General features: G+C 38.4%; 1 protein-coding gene across 5 annotated transcripts in view; it reads left to right on the top strand.

The window, feature by feature from the left end:
• diaph2 (diaphanous-related formin 2) overlaps positions 1–22,878 on the top strand; it is an 877,667-nt gene that overhangs the window by 184,698 nt on the left and 670,091 nt on the right. For all 5 annotated transcript variants that reach the window (XM_022683643.2, XM_022683642.2, XM_049484129.1 and 2 more), the window contains 2 exons: positions 22,553–22,627; positions 22,723–22,792. In XM_022683643.2, the coding sequence (XP_022539364.1) occupies positions 22,553–22,627; positions 22,723–22,792 (145 nt within the window). The remainder of the gene's footprint in view (positions 1–22,552; positions 22,628–22,722; positions 22,793–22,878) is intronic.

The raw sequence follows: 22,878 nt of genomic DNA, 5'->3' as shown, positions 1-22,878 counted from the left end.
TAATTATCTATACGCTAATCTATAACAATGCGTACTACACTAGTAGTTACTAGAACTGCTATTACATGGATTGTTTTAGCAATAGCTGCTCCCATGGTGCATAATGAAATCGCATTTGGTTTGTATTTGGCTTGTAAGCGCTGCATCATTGCTTCGGTTACAGTGCATTACCGGCTGATAATGTCACTCATAAAACGCCACAATGCTGTGGTATAATTTTGTATAATTACATGGTTATTAAAGACCTTTTCTATAAAGTGGGACCCAACTTTTCAGATTTTGGGTTCATGCTGTACTTTATAGTTTGTGTACTCTTGAGTTTGTTCACTTTGCTCTGCAGTTCTGCTCTCCAGAAAGTTTTGATGCATCTCGAGAGGAGTCGGGGTGATCCAGCATCAGATGAAATTAGACTTTTTAGGTCAGGAAAGCTCAAACATCAGTACTATCCCACACAGATAGCACAGCTGCCAAAAAGTTGTGCGTCTGCAGCGAGTTTACGTCCTCGGGGACCGGAGTCTTGTTTCTCTATAAACCCGGTCGTATTTCTGCGGCGCTGCCTTCCAGTTTGAAATGTTTGGACGGAGGACGGCGGCGCATGCTGAATGGAAATTAATTTGTGATGAAAATGACCCGGAGTTCCCTCGCCGTTCCCTCGCCGTTCCTAGGTGCAATTACTCATGAGTCTTGTCAAACCTTATCTCCCTCTCCTCCAACAAACATTTTAGAGTGTGAATTCCGCTTAAATCAGGGTTCTGCAGAGCGCCCCGCTCCATATTAATCAAAGCCGCCGTTTGGCAGGAGGAAGAGGAGGATGATGGGAAGGCTGTGTATTTGAGTTCTGTTATCTCTGCTTTAGTTTGGTGTGGAAAGATAAATGAGTGGGATCTCAAAACACTGAAAACAGTGAAAACAGTGGAAACAGTTATCAAAACAACCTGAAGGAACTCTGGAGTGGAACGCTTATAGTGAGAACGTGATCCGGTCTCGATATCTTGACCCATCTATCAAATATACCCCTTAATATTCTTTTATTTGAGCTAAACTGCTAAAAAGGCGCAGTTAAATCTGATATATTAGCCAGATAATATACTGCTGTGAACAAACACTGTCTCTGCTGCTCACTTTAGCTCATGTTTATCCGTCGGTCTTTGCACCTTCCCGTGTTGTCTGTCTTGCCACGTTTACGTTATAGCTGATTTCTCGTTCCTTGGTTATTTGTATTTTCACGCTTTTGTTTATTTCTAGTCACGTTTATTTCCTGTTTGTTTCTTTGTTTATTTTGTATATATTTACGTATTTATCCTTTGTATATATTCCCTAGCCCTGTTTTGTTATTATCTGTTTAGTTTAGTCACTTATCTGTTTTACGTTACTCCTTGTTTGTTTGTTTTATGTACATATATATAGTCGTTATTCCTTTATTTGTTTATTTGTTTATTCGTTATTCATTAAAGTCTGTCCTACCCGCATATAAATCCGCCTCCCGTCTGTTTCCACCGTTACACAGGTAACACGTTACAGCTACCCAACTTTGTTTTACTACGATAAATGAGTGGGAACACAACCTGAACGAACTCTGGTCTCGATATCCTGACCCAGCTATCAAATATACCCTAAATATCCTTTTATTTGAGCTAAACTCCTGCTAAGGCGAAGTTTAATCTGATATATTATCCAGAAATCACTATATAGTTACACCAGCTATAAACAAGCGCTGTCTCTGCTGCTCCATGCTGTTTACACACTGAGCACGGTCTGTGCTGCGTTCACTGCTCGCAGCCACGTGGGCCAGCTACAGATTATCTGCATATAAGTGATCAAGCCCTTAAACAGCAAGAATGCAGGTGGTTGCTGTGCTAATGGGTTGGTTGCTAAGGTGTTCCTGGGAGTGTTCTAAGGTATTGCTGTAGTACATGTATTGGTTGGTTTGCTAGTATGTTGCTTGGTGGTTACTGTGCGATTTGTTTTTTGGTTGTTAAGGTGTTGTACTCCATGTATTGGTTGTTTAGATGTTAGTAGGTGGTTACTGTACCATTAGTTTTTTTGGTTGCTGAGGTGTTGCTGGGAGGGTTGTAAGGCATTGCTGTATTTCATGTATTGGTTGTTTAGGTGTTGCTTGGTGGTTACTGTGCGATTTGTTTTTTGGTTGTTAAGGTGTTGTACTCCATGTATTGGTTGTTTAGATGGTAGTAGGTGGTTACTGTACCATTAGCTTTTTTGGTTACTAAGGTGTTGCTAGGATGGTGATGAGGTGTTGCAGGAATTTTATGCATTGGTTGTTTAGGTGTTGCTGGGTGGTTACTGTGCCATTAGTTTTTTTGGTTGTTAAGGTGTTGGAGTGGTTCATGCATTGGTTGTTTAGGCGTTGCTAGACGGTTACTGTGCTTTTGTGGTTGCTAAGGTGTTGTAGTTCATGTATTTTTGTTGTTTATGCTTTTTGGTTTGCTTAGGCACTGCTAGGTGTTTACTGTGCCATTAGTTTTTTTTTTTTTTGGTTGCCAAGGCGTTGTTAGGTGGTTACTGTGCCATTTGTTTTTAGGTTGTTAAGGTGTTGCAGTAGTTTATGTATTGGTTATTTAGGTGTTGCTAGGTGGTTACTGTGCCATTTGTTTTCAGGTTGTTAAGGTGTTGAAGTAGTTCATGTATTGGTTGCTTAGGTGTTGCTAGGTGGTTATTGTGCTGAAATATTTTTTTGGTTGCTAAGGTGTTGATATGTTGGTTGCTAAGGTGTTGCTATGTGTTTGCTGGGAGTTTATGAAAGTGTTTCTGTGTTTTTGCTACGGAAGTTTGTAAAGCTTTGCTATGTGTTATGTATGTGTTATGTATATAGATATATACAAAATGTTTTTTATTTGTTTTATTACTTTGTTTTTCAGGATGTTTGCTGAATAATAAAGCTTTAATTAAAATAATAAAGCTGCGTTTGTCAAGACAAACAGCAGATTAGCAGAATAGCGTCTGTATTGTCAGAATGAATTTTTTGCTAATTATTTTATTCCTCTAATCAGCAGAAAGCGCAGAGATCAGGGACTGTTTAAGGAGGCTGGAGCGCTGCTGCTCGCTGCTAATCTGCTCCCATTGTTTGGCCGGTTTGTTCTGTAATGGTTTAATTGGCTGGGCTGAGCACCTGGTGGGTTTCTCAGGTGGGTGGTGGGCTTCATTTCCCAGCAGTCCCACACAGGTGTGCAGTTCAGAGCTTCACTCACAGATGGTGATGCCTGAAGCAACGGCGGCCTCAGTGTTCGTCCCATTACTTTACCTGTCCTGGTTTACTTCCCTTTTTTCTCTCGTTTTAATTCTTCTTCTCGTAATTAACCTTATTTAGGTTTATTCTCATTTGTTCACTTTATTTAAGTTCAGGTTTTTATGTCTATTTTAATTTTTTAAAGAATTTACAGAGATTAATTTAATTTGAATCTCTCTCCACATTAATATCAGAGGGAGGTTAGCTATGCTATATGAACTTTATATAAATAGAAAATAAAATTGGGCAAAATAAAATAAAATACAAGACAGGTATGATACACAAATTACCCCTTAACAGGAAAAAAAAAATCATTTTTCTGCCTTTTATTGCAGACTTATATCTTTAGGATTTCTTTTCAAGCGTTGCATATAATAGTTTCATTTTTAGTAAGAAATGCATTGAAAATCCTAATTGTAATTGTAATAGTAAATAAATAAATATATATATATATATATATATATATATATATTACAAAAAAAAGTTAACCAGCCCAATACAAAATATCATGAATAAAAAACATTTAAAAAAAATTGCCACTTTCCTAAACTTCATATTAAATTATATATTTATATATATTCCTGAAAGCAAACCAAGCATTTAATGTCCTCCAAACCTTTCGTGAATGTAAATGACTTTAAAATAAATTGTACTGCAGATAAAAATGGTTTTGTATTGAGCACATAATTATATAAATATTTGACAAACATTTATGAAAAAATGCTTTGATTATGTGCAACATTTACAGTGTTTAAAGACTAGCAGCACTATCAGATACACGACAAATCTTTTTCTGTTTTTCAACTTGTTTTTGCTAAATTTTATAGAAAAAAAAATGCAGTAAATGCATTTGTATGTTTGTTTTAGCTCAATTTTTTTTTTTTTGTGTTCAGTGAGAGAAATCCCGCCTGTTTTGGGCTTAGAGAAGTGCATTAAAGTCAGGCTGAATATCTGAATATAGAAATAAATGAGGCACACAAGTGATCTGATCTGTTTTTTGAACAAATTAAAATATATTTTTCCTGAGTTTGGTATCCCATTACTCCAAAATGATACAGTAATATCACCTAAAACATATATTAAATACATAAGAAAGAAGTCTTTAAGAATTTAGTGGTGTGATATAATAACCCTTTGATGTTTATGTTTTATAGGACTAGGCCTGTCACAATAATTGCAATATCGATTAATCGTACAATAAATAAACATGACCTCAATTATTTGTAATAATCCTGATATCGTCTATTGTGTTTATTTGTATGTTTGTTCGCATCATAGTCTGTGTATAGCTGGACAGAGCATCGTCTCTCAAAAGTGAAGCCACCACAGGTCGGGCGCCCCCTGCTGTTCGGCTGCAGAAAGCTGTGTAACTCCACCCATCCCCATAGGTTTCAATGGCAAAACAGAACAACTTTCAATCACGTTTTTTTCTAATATACTGTAATTTTACCTCCATTATTTAAATGCAGCAGCTAGTGTAACCTCTGCTTATATTGTTACATTTTTATATTCTCACAGAGTTCGTTTTTTAAAAAAGTTATTCAGCTCTATACAAAAAGGTGTGGTTATTGTAAAAGGGCTGGTTATGGGCGGGACCAATAACAGACCGTCAGCTCCGCTCCGCCCCACTCTGCAGCCTGTGACCTCGAGGCAGCACTCAGGGGCGGGGTTATTTAAATGAGTAGGCTGTCTCTCCACAGCCTTTCTCCCTCCTCTGGTCTCTACTGTTCAGACTCTGGTCTCTGAATCGCCAAAATGGAGGAAGATTTTGGCTTCATTTTCATTGAATGAATGGGAACGGAGACACGGCGTCCATCTTTTTTAACAGTCTCTGGTTCGCATACATAACAATATGAGCAGTATTTTATCCAGTGATGCTTCAATAACTGTGACTCCATTACATACACACAGCGTGGACTAAAGTAGGTGAAGAAATATGTATAGAATTCACAAACTAATTCTTTAAAAAGTGTATATTCTGTTATCAATATTTCAGTGGCATTTAATATAATAGTCTTAAAATTACAAAAAAATCTTGTATCGTAATAATTTCTGGGACAATATATCGTCTACAAAAAAATCGTATCGTGACAGGCCTATATAGGACTCCAAACTCTTCTCTTATTTTTCAGTATTATTACTGGAAACATACATAATAAATACAATTAACAATGTTCTTAAACACTTTTGTAGTATCATTTGATAACCATTTGATTTGCTTATGTTATAGGACTCCACGTTTTATATTTCTAAAATATAACACTGTTATACATATATTTAGTTATATTTCTGGTGTATATTAGTTGATTAGACCTGGTTAAATCATGTTTTTTTAGCTGTAAAACTAATTTCTGTTCCATTTTTTCAGTTTCTGCTGCTCCGCTGTGCTCACGGCTACCGTAATACACCTTTTAGATGTGCACTCGAGTTTTCGCTGCGGATATATTTCTCTTAAATTTACCAACAGTCAACAAAGGCGTACAGTTCCCTGGTTTGTAGTTTGTTGCACTAAGCTTGGTAGTCCTTTTTTTTTATTTAAAGCTGAATTTTGGCGTTTACATAATATTTTTTTATCTTTATCTCTATATTTATACAGTTTTATAAGAGTTAATATGAGCTGCATTATCTGGCAGGTATTTTCTGTAGCTCTAAGTCTTATTTCCTCTCTTTTTCTCTCTTTTTTCTCTCTTTCTTTCTCTCTTTTTCTGTGCTGTGAAAACAATGCCACAGGCTGAACAGTAGAACTGCAGGGATTCAGTATCACAGTTCGGGAACAGATCCAGAACATTCTTCACACCCACTCTCGCCTGGATCTCAACATCTTTATTCATCTTTCTGAAAACATTTACACTCATTTTCACCCTGTGTAGCGGAGAGGGCTCCAGACAGAACAATAAAACACCTTAAATAAAAGGGCCCGGCTCCTCACTTCCTGTCTGGAGAGAGTCTTTAGAAGCTAAATGCTAAATTTCTGAGGTTTGGTACCAAATAATGAGAGCAGAAATAATGTGTATCATGCTCGGAGGAAAGCGCAGTGACTCGGTTCTTATACATCAGCTCACAGACGCCCTGTGCTGTGGACATCACCCTAGGAGTGATGTGGGGAGAGAGCGCCATCTTCCCACCCGGAGGGAGCAGGGCCAATTGTGCTCCCTCTGAGCGCCGGCAGCTTGATGGCAAAGCTGCATGAGCGGGATTCGAACCTGCGACCTCACGCTCATAGTGTCAGCGCTTTAGACCGCTGGACCACTCGGCGCCCTTGCATTTGCTTTTTTTTTTAAGTAAATTTAATTTCAGATAAATTTAAGTAACTTCAGCTCGGTTTCAAGACTTAAATAGAGTTACACAGAGTAAATAAGTGAACTGATAAGGAAAAGTCAGCGCAGTGTTTTCCCACAAAAACTTACAGCATTACTTTCATTTTCCAGCAGGACTTGGCACACTGCCCACACTGCCAAAAGTACCAACTGGTCTTATATAATATTCATAATCAACCATAAATCAACAATAAAATAAATTAACGCTTAACATAGATCACTCTGTGTGTAATACAACTACAGCTCTGGAAAGAAAAATAAAGGCCACCTATAAAAATGATGAGTTTCTTTGATTTTACCAAATTAAAAACCTCTGGAATATAATCAAGAGGAAGATGGATGATCACAAACCATCAAACCACCAAACTGAACTGCTTGATTTTTTACACCAGGAGTAAAGCAGCATAAAGTTATCCAAAAGCAGTGTGTAAGACTGGTGGAGGAGAACATGATGCCAAGATGCATGAAAAAAAACCTGTGATTAAAAACCAGGGTTATTCCACTAAATATTGATTATTTCTGAACTCTTAAAACTTTATGAATATGAACTTGTTTTCTTTGCATTATTTGAGGTCTGAAAGCTCTGCATCTTTTTTGTTATTTCAGTCATTTCTCATTTTCTGTAAATAAATGCTCTAAATGAGAATATTTTTATTTGGAATTTGGGAGAAATGTTGTCTGTAGTTTATAGAATAAAACAACAATGTTCATTTTACTCAAACATAAACCTATAAATAGCAAAATCAGAGAAACTGAATCAGAAACTGAAGTGAACTCTTCGTTTTTTTTTCTGTGTATATGTAAAATCTCTCCAGATCTTCTTCACTTCTTTAAGTTCTGCTAATAGCTCAGGACCCCTACCTGTAGGAATTGATCCAGAAAAGTGCCATAACTATAAGAACCTGCTCTCCTATTGATCATTTCGTCGCTGTCCAATGAAAAACACTTATCTCCAAAACAGCAATTTTACAGGAGAGAGAAAAAACTTCTAAACTTTTAATGGAAGTCAATGTAAAAAAAGTTTATTTCAGGTCATTTTGAAGAGTTTTTATTGGTCTGTTCAACAAGAAATGTTGGCACAGTGTAAGGGACTGTTTGTCTGTTCAAATTATTTAGTAAAGTAAAAATCGACAAAAATGGAGATATGTGTTTTTTTAAAGGAAAGCGACGATATGCTGTATATCCATCTATCTGGAGAGCCTGCAGCCGTATTCACCGGAGCTAACAGGCTGATTAGCGCGTTTGAAGGCTGGATTCTTCTAAAGGAAGCAGTTCTGCAGCTCATTCATCCCCTCGTAAACTGCTCTCCAGACAGACGCAGAACAAAGAGCCGAGAGATAGTTCCTCACCAGGCGTCTGTTTGTTCTTTTAAACCAGGAAGCACAAAGAGAAGCGGCGAATCTGAGCTTCTGCTGCAGAAATCTGTTGCTCGGTTCTGAGAGCCGTCTCTCGCTCCTTCATCTTTCATCCCGTTTCTGCTGAAGGCCAATTTGGAAGCCATGAAACTTGCTTTTAACTGAAAATATAATCCACAGTAGAGTTAAGGTCACATTTAATTTAGTTCTTGAGTCAAAATCGTGATTTGCTTTGATATTAAAAAAAAAATGTTGTTTAAACAATAGAGACTGTCAGAATTCATTACATACAGTATGTGCTACACCAACTGGGGTGGGTGGAGAGATTTATAGTAGGGTATAAAATGGATAAATGGATGGATGGAGGGGTGGGTGGAAGGGTTGATGGACACGTGGATGAATGAATGAATGGATGCATAGATAGAGTAATGACATTAGGTAAAGCTAAGTTGAGTATACAAAACTTTAGCTTAGATTTCCAGATTTAAACTAAGGCTGGGTGCAGCAGCGTTAGCATTATCGGCTAACCACGCCAGGCATGGTTAGCGCTAGTAAATGCTGCCCGACTACGCTACACTGAAGAACCCTGAGTGCTCCAGTAAGCCAGGGCGATAACGGTTTGTCCCACATAGCTTGTTTTATCACAGTAAATATGGATAGGTGTGGATAAATGGATGCAGAAATATAAGGATAGATTGATGGATGCATAGACAGTGTGACTAAGTTAAGTAAAGCTAAACTAAATAAACAAAACTGTAATTCTATAAAAATTACAGTTAAAAAAAGTCATCTGAGTGCTGGATACTGTTAATCTACACAGATTTCTCTCCTAAAAAACTGAAAAAAATTGGGTGAGTAAAGCTCAAACTTCCATTTATTTACAGTAAGCTTAGATTTCCAGATTTAGGCTAAGGCTGGGTGCAGCATCATTAGCATTAGCGGCTAACCACGTAGCTTGTTTTATCACGGTAAATGTTCAGAGGCTAAAGTCCAATGTACTCGACTCTGAACGAGGGTTAGTGGCTAATGCTATTATTATTATTATTATTACATTTTTAATTTTCTATCTTTTATGCATTGATTGTTTTGCTCTATTGATTTCTACTGTATAGTATTGATGATGATGTTGATGATGATGATGATGATGATGATTATTTTAATATGTATTGTACGGCGAAAGAGTTAGTGCTTAGCTCTGCGGTTAGCGGCTAATGCTAATGCTAATGCTGCTCCAGTCTCGGTGTTGGAGAACTCTGTACTTCAGTGGAGTGGCTTTACTTCTGCTTAATACCTGACTGGTAGAATTCATACATAAGGAGCACTGACGATTTTTGGAAAAATTAAAGGATTTTATTATTCATAAAATAAATTCTTTAAAATTCTTGAATTGAATTAAATTAATAGCCTGTTGAGTGTATACGAACATCAACAGAGGACATGTAGGACATGCAGGACGTGTTTTACAGGTAGGGCGTGTTTCCCTCCAGTTATAATTGAACTACAGATGGATTTTTAATTTATTTTAGCATGAAAGCGCGACTCAGAGCGTGCTCCCGGACCGGCCGAGGTTCTGAGAGGAAGTTATCAGAACTTCAGCTGCCGGTTCTGAAATAAATTGCCCGCGTTTCTGAGGCGACTCTGAAGTTCTGAGTGTGTTGGGGTCATTTATTCCAGCGCTGTGATGCCAGCCGGTGCCAGTCTCCAGACACCAAACCTTATTACTGCCCCCCCACCACCACCACCACCACCACCTCCCCCTCACTACCTCACCTCACTTTACCCACCGTCCTCCCCCCCTCCCCTTACCCATCCCTGCCCACGGCTCTCGCTCCTCCACCAATCAGCATCCGGGAGAAATTATAAAGAGACTGACAAATGATCAAATCGTGCATGCAAAAAAACCTTAATACATTTCTTTCTTTCATTTTATCTTTAATTAAGAAAATTAGTTGGTTTAAAACGTTTTTCCCAACATTTTCTTCAATCAGCGAGTTCACTATACTGGTATTATGTGGTGTAAAAACATTAAATTGCATTAAATTTCATTAAATTGCATTAAATTGTTTGTTTAATTGTAGGTTCCTAAAAAAATTAACAAATAATAACATATTCTGTTTAGATTTAAAATAAATTCTGTATAAATGATGATCTGTACTTGGTAGGTACACCAGAAGAAGAAACAAAAAAATAAATAAAAGTAATAATAATAAAAATAAGTGTGCAAAAGTTTAATCACCTTTATTCTTGCAAATGCCCTTGTTTTTGACAACGACTCAAACTATGATTAAAAATAGGGAGTGAAGTGTCACCAGTTCTTATTTAAGAAGCTTCACCTCAATCAAAACTAAGTTTCCAAGCCTTTTTTAAAAGCTGTGACTTTAAAAATGTAAAAAAAAATGAGTATTAAGAATATTATTGTTGTGTTTACAGTAAACATGCAGCTATAATATACAATGCAATGCAAACTAACACACAAGCTATTGAGATTACTAAGCAAAAAAAAACAAAAAACAAATTAAAGATGTAGGGGTCGCAGAGTGGTTCGAATCCCGGTCATGCATCTTGCCGTCAGCTGCTGGAGCCCTGAGAGAACACAATTGTTCTTGCTCTCTCTCTGGGTGGGTGCAGTACAGTAGATGGCGCTCTCAGCACAAGGCTGCATCTGTGAGCTGATGTATCAGAACCGAGTCGCTGCGCTTTCCTCCGAGCGTTAGCGCTGTGATTCTACTCGGCAAAAAGGTTCGAAAAGAGGCGGAGTCTGACTTCTTCTGTGTCGGAGGAGGCGTGTGCTAATCTTTTTCACCCTCCTGGTGTTGGGGCATCACTAGTGATGGGGGGGGGGTATACAGCTGATTAGTAGCAGCTGAATGGGTGGAACAATTGGCCAGATAAAAATCGGGGAGAAAATTAGAAATAAATGTTAAAAAAACAAGAAAAACAGCAGCAGAGCTCCGTTACTCTAGATTTAATGGAAGTGAGGAAGTGGTGGAAAGCTGCTGGGATTCTGACAGCGTGATGAACGAGCGGTTCTGTTAAATGGTATAAAAAGCAGTATTGACCGTATACTGCAGACGTAAACGCAGATCTGCTGTTTTATTAGTACAGGTGGATACAGAGCTCCGGATCCATTTTCATGTTGATAACCATGAATCACAGCATCCCTCTCTCTCTCTCTCTCTCTCTCTCTCTCTCTCTTTCTGTCTGTCCCTCTCTCTCTCTCTCTCTGTCTGTCCCTCTCTCTCTCTCTCTCTCTCTCTCTCTTTCTCTCTATCTCTCTCTCTCTCTCTCTCTCTCTCTCTCGGTTTAATGATACAGCATCCACTGGGGATCTGACCCGACCCGAGTCGCGCTGCCAGAACATGTTTAACCCAATACTCCCGGGTTCATGAATATTTCATTTAAATGTGTCCGAACTGCCTTTTCCTCACTCACAGCTCACAGCCAATCACAGGTAGACGGAGATACGGGTAAAAAACGTGACATTCGCTTCATATTCAGACGGATAAGTGCTGTTCCACACATCCACCTTCATAAAGCATATTATACAATATATACTCTACACTATATATATATATATATATATATATATATATATATATATATATATATATATACATACATACACACACACACACACACACACACATCACGTCACGCTGCATAACATACTCTATACACTATATACAGGAGTCGGAGAATGAAACTGAAACACCTGGTTTTAGAGCACAATAATTGATTGTGGTGACGGACAGTTCTGGTGGAAACAGGAGAGTTGAGGTGCACATTGAATTCTGCGTGATTTGATCAGCCGTGGTTTTATGTTTTTTGGATACAATCCGGGTTAGCACCCGAACATCCCTTTCAGACAGCTTCCTCTTACAGCGTCCACAGTTAATCCTGTTGGATGTGGTTGGTCCTTCTTGGTGGTATACTGACATTACCCTGGATACCGTGGCTCTTGATGCATCATAAAGACTTGCTGTCTTGGTCACAGATGCTCCAGCAAGACGTGCACCAACAATTTGTCCTCTTTTGAACTCTGGTATGTCTCCCATAATGTTGTGTGCATTGTAATATTTAGAGCAGAACTGTGCTCTTACCCTGCTAATTGAACCTTCACACTCTGCTCTTACTGGTGCAATGTGCAATTAATGAAGATTGATCACCAGGCTGCTCCAATTTACACATGAAACCTCCCACACTTCAGTTTTATTGTCCAAATCCTGTATATTATATACACACACAACATCGCACTGCATATTATACACTATACACTACATATAATGTATATAGACACACACACATACACACACATCACACCATGCTGCATATTATACACTACTCTATAAACATAATCATAACATACTCACTTTATAATGCAGTCATAAAGCATTATGAACATGTTTTACTATAAATATATATAATAGTGAATAAGAAAAAATGTTATAGCAATGTTTATGATTGATTATGAATTGTGACCATAATCAGTAAGAGTAAGAGGTCTGAGTACAGGCTAAAAATAAATTTGTATAATAAAATATACTAATATACTAAATTTGGGCCATTCCACCCAATGGGTGCTGTTTGTGTACCCAGGAAATGATATACAGTACTGTGCAAAAATTTTAGGCACCAAAGCAAATTACACTAATCCATTTATCTCAGCAATATGAGTGTTTTTGACCACATATGATTTAAACAGATATATAAATACAGTAAAACGAAACAGCATGTGTATATTATGTTCAGTTCCGTCAGCAGCTCACCTGATTCACCAGTTATTTACCAATTTAACAAACCAGTTGTTGATTAATATGATGAGAACTAGAAATAAATAACTCTATTAAACTCAGATTAAGAGGAGGAGAGATTAGGAGATAATGTTTTAAGGAAAAATATTAGCTTTTTGCAAAATTGCTGTTTTTGTATTTATTGTAATGCTAGTTTAAGTTTTACTGAGATAATAAACAAACACTTACTGCACAGATAGAAGCTTTTTCTTTACTGATTTTTGCACAGGTGCCTAAAACTTTTGCACAATACTGTATATAAGTGCCCACACAAAATAACTTTAAAATACATTTTATTTTTTTCTTAGAACGTTACTCAAATAGGGATTTTCATTGTATACCAACTCACTCCCTTTAAACCCTTTAAATCTGTAGTCAGGAACACCTGGTGCTGTTTCTGAGTAAATTGAGAGGTGTTTTGTGCTCGGCGGGTGGTCGGCGGGGGATCGACGGGTGGTCGGCGGGGAGTCGTTTGAGTGTATCCGCGGAACGCACTGATTTGACACACTGAAACTGGCAGATGCTGGAGTCCCTCGTCCTCCAGTCCGATTGGTTTAATCCTGATACTTTTCCTTTTGTGTAGCGATGCTCGTGCACACAGACCGGTTTGCTGTGTTCAGCTGTTTTTCGACATCACTTCCTGCCCCCCCTCGCCCTGCAGTTCCAGGAGAAAGAGCCGGAGCCGGAGCTGATGCAGTTTGATGTGTAATCACTGCAGCCGCCATCAAAATCCTGCTGGAATCGGAACGACGTTGAATAGAGTCTCTTTAGAGCAGAGCAGCAATCCCATCAGCGGCTGCTGACACTGGGAATACTGTCCTTTATCCCCGTCCAGCTAATGCTAACGCGCTAACGCTAACACGCTAACACACTGACACAATAGCCCTATCGCCTCTGTAGCTTTTCTGAGATCACGGATCTGACTCCTCGCTTGAGAGTCAAACATTTGCTTAACCTCAATTTTTTTGAATAAAGTAAATGTGAAAAAAACAGAGGGAAATCTTGCTCTTTCTTTCCCGTGGTGGAGTCCTGATGAGTGCCAGTTCCATCATTTTTTTTTATGTCAAACGTTTTTGATGGTTGTTTTGGTTTTCAGACTGCGCAGCATACCTTCAAAGTTAGACAGCTAAATATCGAGCAGATTTGGTTCATTATTTTTACCACCTTTTTTTTACTTTTTTACGTAAACTAAATAGCCTACATGTATTTGCCTTGCTTTTAAATACAAATTAATTGCTAAAACTTAACTTAACCTCCCACTGTCATGTCCTTGCCCTATTTCCCTATGTTTCCCGTCTGTGCTCATGTTTCTCTGTGTTTATTTACCTTTTTTTTGTGCCTGTCTTTCTCCCGCCTGTTTGATTACCTTCACCTGTGTTCATTTTGTAGCCCCGCCCCCTAGCCCCAGGTGTCTCCCATTTCTGTTTCCCTTCTTGTGTATTTATACCTCAGTGTTTCCGCGTTTCCTTCGTCGGTCTTTGTTGTTTATTATTATGCGTTTCCCAGTATATTCTACTTCTCGTTTACTCTCTTGTTTATTTCCCATGTTTGTTTTTCCTGTTTTTGTGTTTAGTTTAAGTGTCCTTGGTTGTTTTTTACCTCATTTTTACCTGCATTTGCGTCTTCCCTTTGTCCTACCTGCACCGTTTATGATGCCACCTGGTTGTAATTTGAACACACTATCAGAAACATCATTGTTTGCTATATATTATTTTGTATTTTTCCTTATTTTGTTGGAACACTGAAATGTGTGTAGATTTGGTGCATCCTTAATTTTAACTGGGTTTAAAATGAGTATTTCTACATATAGACAAAGCTTGGACAATTGCACAATTTCTTTTCAGTGATTTTTTCTTTTTCTCGTCTTTATTTTCTTCCTCGATTTTCTTCTCTAAGCGTTTTTATCATTTTCTGAGTGCTGTAAAGTGGAGCGCTCGGCCGTGTTTTCTTCAGGATGGTTGAGGATCAGGACGTTGTGATGAGCGGTGATGGAGCTGGTGCTGCAGCGTGTAGTCAGTGAATAAATGTCCTGGTGCTCGGTGGTGGGTTGTAATGTTGAGAGCAGAGGCCTGAAGTGGAACGGAGCGGCAGTGAATAGGCCACAGGCTGCTGAATGGGACGGAGCTCGGCTCAGTCCTAATACAATCTGAAAGCACTGCTCTCATCGAGTGCACTGAACGACACAACACTTCAGAGCCTGTCCAAATACAATAACACAGTCCGCCTCGGCCGAGAGCCGGCCAATCACACGAGCAGAGGTCAAAGCATTAAACCGGCGGGGAGCGGAAACCAGATAACCTTCGGACTGAGAGCCATGATATCCTACATGAAGCGCATGGGCTGTGTTCATTTATTACTTCTCTTTATATAAACACTCATTCACCAACACACACATATACAACTGAAGAGAGCACTTCAGTTTCTGAATCAGTTACAGTGATTTTGCTATTTATAGGTTTATGTTTGAGTAAAATGAACATTTCTTCCAAATTCCCAAAAAAATATTGTCATTTAGAGTATTTATTTGCAAAAAAAGAAAAGAAATGGCTAAAATAACAAAACAAAACAAAAAGATGCAGAGCTTTCAGACCTCAAATAATGCAAAGAAAACAAGTTCATATTCATAAAGTTTTAAGAAATAATCAATATTTAGTGGAATAACCCTGGTTTTTAATCACAGTTTTTTTTTATGCATCTTGGCATCATGTTCTCCTCCACCAGTCTTACACACTGCTTTTGGATAACTTTATGCTGCTTTACTCCTGGTGTAAAAATTCAAGCAGTTCAGTTTGGTGGTTTGATGGTTTGTGATCATCCATCTTCCTCTTGATTATATTCCAGAGGTTTTCGATTTGGTAAAATCAAAGAAATTCATCATTTTTAAGTGCTATAATGCTATATATATATATATATATATATATATATATATATATATATATATATATATATATATATATATTTTTTTTTTATATATATATATATATATTATTTTTTTTTACATTTAACCCTCCTGTTATCTTCACGTTTGCTAACATAATTTATGCTTGACCCCAGCAAATTTAACCTACCGAATATTATATAATAATAATAATAATAATAATAATAATAATAATAATAATAATAATAATAATAATACTGCTACTACTACTACTATACTACTACTACTACTACTACTACTAATAATAATAATAATAATAATAATAATACTGCTACTACTACTACTATACTACTACTACTACTACTACTAATAATAATAATAATACTTATAATAATAATAATAATAATAATAATAATAATAATAATAATAATAATAATAATAATAATTGTTACCCAACTTTATTTCAGATCAACACAGATGCCTACAAAATGTGTACAGGAGATTTTAAACATTTCATAAGGTTAATTTTATGTTTACACAGTTTCCCCATATAGAGAAACTGAGTTTTCTGGGGAAAGTTTCCCCATTTATGTTTCCCCATAAATTAAATTAGGAATTATAATATGAACTGCTTATTTAAAGGCATTAAACATTGAATGTGGTCAAATTTACCCCAAACATAATAGGACTCTTATTATAGAGTATTTTAAGCAGAAAATAAGGTGGCAGCTGATAAGGGAGACTTCTGACTAAGTAAACAGAACTGTAATTCTGATAAAACCAAGCTTATTTCAAAGTCAAATTAGTCCTAGATATTAATCTAAACACACTTATGTCCTGAAAACTGTTTATTTGGATGAGTAAAGCACTTCTGTTTATTTACTGTTAGCTTAGATTTCCAATATATTGATTGAAATTGCAGATTAAAGGTGTTTGAATTATGTATATTTATATATACTGTACATATATGAATGAAAATCCTGCTATTCAGTATGAATGACTCTGTGTTTATTATGCCCAACACTTTTGGCAGCTCCGGCTGATTGGCTGGATAATGATTTGGCATCTCTCCATTAGCTAAACGATTTGATTTATCTTAATTGGAGCGTTTTATCTCTCTCTGTTTTTTCTCGTACGCTCTGCTGTACTGTGATTGAGTAAATATATTCTGAGAGGGCTGTATTGTTTATACGGTAAAGACCCGGCCGTTATGTATTAATCTATTTTTACAGTGTTCTGTATAAATACTGTGTAAAAGCATCAAACCTGCAGAATTACTGTACATAAAAAGACGCAGCATGAATATTTCATCTGCCCTCCAGAACCTACAGGATTGTGAAAAGCAGCACAATTTGGTGGTGCTTAACTGCGGGATTATCTCCATCAATATTTCATGAATAAAAGTCTAAATGAAGCTGGTGGATGGGCGCCAGGGCGAGGGGCGAGGTCCCTGATGAGCTGATGTGACAGAGATGAGGCGGAGATACTGGGTTTTACTCTTGTACATAGAGAAGCAGACATGTAGGGAGACACTGAAATGTTTCATTTTTGGCCAAAAACAAGCAAAATAAAACATTTTTCTAAGTTTTTCACCAGTGCTCAATTTATAAATCACAGAGAAACTCAATATACAATGGTTGCAGCTTAATTAGAGGGCGTTTTCACACCTGTAGTAGGGCTGCAACGATTAGCCGATATAATCGACAATGTCGATTATTTAAATTTGTCGACTACAAATTTAATTATTGATTAATCGTTAATTCGCAACAGTACTGCATTACAAAACATATTTAATCAATAAATATCAGTAATTTTCACTTTTAAAGAACATCCAGACATTGAAATGCCTTTAAAATCTCATGTTCAGCTGTTTCTTTTATTTCTAGAGATAGAGAGAGTGAGAACATGACACAAATAATCGCATACTAATCGACTAATCGAAAAAAAAAAAAATCATCAAATTAGTCGACTGCGAAAATGATCATTAGTTGCAGCCCTGACCTGTAGTTGTGAAAGTTTTATATGGTCCGGATCAGTTGAGTTTATTTGGAGCATTTATTCCTCTGTTTGGTTGGTTTGGTTTCACACAGGCATAAAAAAGTCGGAAAAAAGACACAAAATGCACACCAATAAATCATCGGAGCACATCGTCTCCTCTGATTGGTCAGAGCTGTCTGGTACTTAAGCAAGAAAGTAAATAAATTGAGAATATTCTGTGTCACGCAGCTTCAAACAGTGAACGCAGCACATACCGTGCTCTCAGTGTGTAAACAGCATGGAGCAGCAGAGACAGCGCTTGTTCATAGCTGTGGTAACTAATTAGCGTTATCTTGCTAATTAATATATCAGATTAAACTGCACTTTATCAGTTTATCAGTTTATCTCAAATAAAAACAGGAGTATATATGTATGATATCTGGGTCTGATCGAGACTGGATCACGTTCTCACTACAAGAAAACATTTCCAGAGATTCTTTAATCAAACCGCATTATAAAGCTCTATCCGGACGGGATTAGTTTCTCAGGGCAACGTCTGTGAAAAATTAAATATATATATTTCACATTCCTAGTCTTTAGTGATAAAACTCCTGCATCCAGACTGCAATTGAAAAAACAGGAGGAGCAGTGAGTTTTTAGGCTTTTTTTCTTGATTACATGACAATATCGCGGTGTTCAGTAGCTCCTCCATTTCCACTCACTGTTGTGTTTTTTTTAACGCATATCTCCATGGAAACCGTGGCGCACCCAAAGTGTACAGTAATTAAGGTGCGCGGCAGTGGACAAATATCTATTTTATTAAAGGTGAGGAGACGAAACTCAGAGATGTGCGTCCGGACAGGACTAAAATTACCGAAGGAGCACGGAGTTCAGAGAAAAACAGTAGATAATTCAGCCTGTAATTTTCTCAGAGGACGTCTGAGAAATAAAACACCTACATGATCGTTCTGGACGGGAATAAAATCAAAGAGGATAAAAAAAACCCATAAAAGAGAGAGAAAATTACCTGTATTCCTGTACCTCCAGTCAGAGACCTGAGCTTTCAGTCGGACGAGCTGATTGGACGGTCGTTACCCTGATAAATCTGCAGCATGTGTTGACTTCGCCCTGTTTCTGAGCTGAGGAGTGATACTCACACTTTCAGAGTGATAAAAGCGTGTGATAAATAAACACACACTCGTCAGTTTTACTTTCAGATCGAGGTTTTCTCTCCCGTCACTTTTCTGCTTACCCAACACTCCAGAGGAGACACGTCTGCGTTATATTTCACCCTCAGGTTTAACTTCACAGCACTTTAACTTAAGGTCTCCGCCCACTCTCCTCCTGTTAAACGTCTGCTGGATGTTCCTCCAGTGTGTTTTAGTTATAGATCAGCCTATCTAAAACTCCACCCGGTGAAAGGCGAGGCACGTTTATTTGTATAACACCTTTTATACAATTATTTATGCAATTCTTTACAGAAAATGCTTTACAGAGGGTTTAAGACATAAAGCAGAACAAGTTTAATAAAAAGAAAGCGATAAAATGATAACTTTAAGGAAAAAATCTACATTTATTTATTTATTTATATATATATATATATTTTTTGCCCCTTTTCTCCTCAATTTACATGGCCAAGTACCTCATTAGGACTCACACATGTGAAGTCAGACTCCGAACCTTCTTGAACCTTTTTGCCGAGTAGCATCACAGCGCTAACGTTCGGAGGAAAGCGCAGCGACTCGGTTCTGATACAACAGCTCACAGATGCAGCCTTGTGCTGATCCACATCACCCTAGGAGTGATGAGGGAAAAGAGCGCTCTCTACTGTACTGTACCTACCCAGAGAGAGCAAGACCAATTGTGCTCTCTCGGGGCTCCGGCAGCTGATGGCAAGCTTCATGAACAGGATTCGAACCGGCGATTTCTTGATCATGTGCTGATCACAGTGCTGTCTCTCTCTCATTGTCTATCTCTCCATCACAGTGCTGTCTCTCTCTCTTTTTTTTTTCTTTCCATCACAGTGCTGTCTCTCTGTCTTACTGTCTAACTATCACAGTGCTGTGTCTCCCTCTCATTGTCTCTATAACAGTGCTGTCCCTCTCTGTTATTGTCTATCACAGAGCTGTCTCTCTGTATCACAGTGCTGTCTCTCATTCTTATTGTCTATCACATTTCTGTCTCTATTTTTATCACAGTGCTGTCTCTCTCTCTTTCTGTATTACATTGCTGTCTCTCTCTCATTGTCTCTCTGTATCACAGTGATGTCTCTCATTGTCTCTATCACTGTGCGCTCTCTCTCTTTCTCTCTCTCTCTCTCGCTCTCTCTCTCACTGTCTATCTCTCTATCACAGTGCTGTCTCTCTCATTGTTTATCTCTCTACCACAGTGCTGTCTCTCTCTCTCACTGTATCTCTCTATCACAGTGCTGTCTCTCTCTCACTGTCTATCTCTCTATCACAGTGCTCTCTCTCATTGTTTATCTCTCTACCACAGTGCTGTCTCTCTCTCACTGTCTATCTCTCTACCACAGTGCTGTCTCTCTCTCACTGTCTATCTCTCTATCACAGTGCTGTCTCTCTCTCTTTCATTGTCTTTCCTTCTATCACAGTTCTGTCTCTCTCTCTGTCTCACTGCTCGGTGTAATATCTCTCATTATCTGCTGTCTCTGTGTCTCTCTCTCGGCGGTTGTGAACCCGTCGCTCTGATTGCGGTGGCGTTGGGGGGGGGGGATCTGATTTCGGTTATGGGTTGTGAGCGTGTTTAGAGAAGTGATGAGCGCAGAATAGGAAACATTAGACTGTGAGCTCTTTGTAAACAGACAGTTATAAATTCTGAACATTATGCTGTTTTGTTTTATTAACAAAGCAGGTCATTATAATGCACTGTACAGCAAACGGTAATAAGTCGCAAACCGGGTTTGGTGGGCCGGTAATGAATTTTGAGTAATGGCGCGATGAGCCGCTGAGTGTTTATAATTCCAACATAATTTCATTGCAAATCGAGGAAAAAGCGCACTTTACCCCCCCGCGCCGCCCCGGGCTCTCTCACACCGGCCCTAATCGAGGGTCTTACGCCACCGAACTCGTCAATACAAATGACTTTAATATGCATGTGATTATTGCGCGCGATCGTTGTTGGACAGAAGGATAAATCATTCTCTTATGGGCCTTTAATGCTCCAAATAGTCCAATGTATTTTGCTTTATTGACAGTGTGGCACTGAGAAAACATGAAGTTAATGATATAATTTAAGTGCGATCGCAGAGTGCCGGACTCCTCCTCCTTTCCCTCTCTCTCTCTCTCTCTCTGTTTCTCATCCCCCGTTCTCCTTACGACCCGTCATTTATCATCTCCAGATACGTTGTGGTTTATAGGCAATTATCTCTGCGGATTTGTTATTGATTGCAGCGCTATCTTTCCTGCTCTGCTTTGTCTGGTCGCTTGAGTCGGGAATTGGAGTCATGGCTTACATATGCTGCTAACAGGAGGTTGCGTGTCTCACAAAACCTGTAAAAAAAACATTGTTTTCACATCTTTACTTTTTAATCAGGTTAATTTGGACTTGGTCTGTTTTCACGCTTGTTGCTGTTCACTTAGGCAGGGGTGAATACAGTAATCACACTTGTGTTCGGACCAAATCCAAATCAGTGCTGAGAACGTGATCCAACCTACAGTAGATCTGACCCGACTGTCAGCTGTATTCTCTAGGTTTGACCCTGGACCAGACTGAACCAATCCAATCGAATGCAAATCAAACCAAACCATATTACACCAATAAAACCACCTCAAACCAACTCAGACCACCTTAAACTCAAAGCAACTCAAACCCAACCAGCTCAAATCAACTCAAACCAAACCAACTGAAATCAAACCAAAAAAATCAAATCAGACCATAGTACACCAATTGAAACCACCTCAAACCAACTCAGACCACCTCAAACCAAAGCAGCTCAAATCAACTTGAACCACACCAACTCAAACCACCCCAAACCAAACTTAAACCACCTTAAACCAAACCAACTCAACCCACCTCAAACCAAGACAACTTAAACCAACTCAGACCACCTCAAACCAACTCAGACATCCTAGAACCAACCTCCAACAAACCAACTCAAACCACCTCAAACCAAACTAATTCAAACCAACTCAGACCAACTCAAACCAAACCAACTCAGACCATTTTCAACCAAACCAACTCAAAACACCTCAAGCCAAACTAACTTAAGCTACTTCAAACCAAACCAACTAAATCAAACCAACAAAATCAAATCAAACCATAGTACACCAATTCAAACCACCTCAAACCAACTCAGACCACCTCAAACCAAACCAGCTCAAATCAACTTGAACCAAACCAACTCAAACCACCCCAAACCAAACCAAACTTAAACCACCTTAAACCAAACCAACTCAACCCACCTCAAACCAAGACAACTTAAACCAACTCAGACCACCTCAAACCACCTCAAGCTCAAACCAACTTAGACCATCTCAAACCAAACCAGCTCAGACCAACTTGGACCAACAAAACATATTACACCAACTCAAACCACCTCAAACCAAACTAATTCAAACCAACTCAAACCAAACCAACTCAGACCATTTTCAACCAAACCAACTCAAACCACCTCAAACCAACTCAGACATCCTAGAACCAACCTCCAACAAACCAACTCAAACCACCTCAAACCAAACTAATTCAAACCAACTCAGACCACCTCAAACCAAACTAATTCAAACCAACTCAGACCAACTCAAACCAAACCAACTCAGACCATTTTCAACCAAACCAACTCAAAACACCTCAAGCCAAACTAACTTAAGCTACTTCAAACCAAACCAACTAAATCAAATCAAACAGTCCCAGTGCTGGGAGGCGAACGTGTTAACCACTAAGCCACCATGCCGCCCAATGTACAGTATTAAGTGTATTAAGTGTATTAAGTGTGTTCTGACGGTATTGTGTGTTTTTCTGTGTTTGTTTTACAGCTGGGTGAATAACTTCGGTCATGAGGGTCTGGGGCTGCTGCTGGAGGCGCTGGAGCGGCTGCTGGATAAGAAACAGTGAGTCTGATCAGTCTGATATCCAGGATTTATGGAGATTCTTTTTGTTCAGATGATCTGTTGGTCGATCATTGGTGTGTTCATCTCTTTTCCAGGCAGGAGAACATCGATAAAAAGAACCAACACAAACTCATCCAGTGCCTCAAAGCCTTCATGAACAATAAGGTGCGTGTTGCTGATTGGACGAGTCCGGTTTAAGTCCTGTTTATCAGAGTCTGACTCTGAGTTGTCGTAGGTGTCGAACTCTCTGA

The sequence above is a fragment of the Astyanax mexicanus genome, chromosome 10 (assembly GCF_023375975.1).
Source record: "Astyanax mexicanus isolate ESR-SI-001 chromosome 10, AstMex3_surface, whole genome shotgun sequence".
In the NCBI taxonomy this organism is placed as follows: domain Eukaryota; kingdom Metazoa; phylum Chordata; class Actinopteri; order Characiformes; family Acestrorhamphidae; genus Astyanax; species Astyanax mexicanus.
Note: the sequence above shows the minus strand (reverse complement) of the source record. Positions and strands in the feature narration are given on the sequence as shown.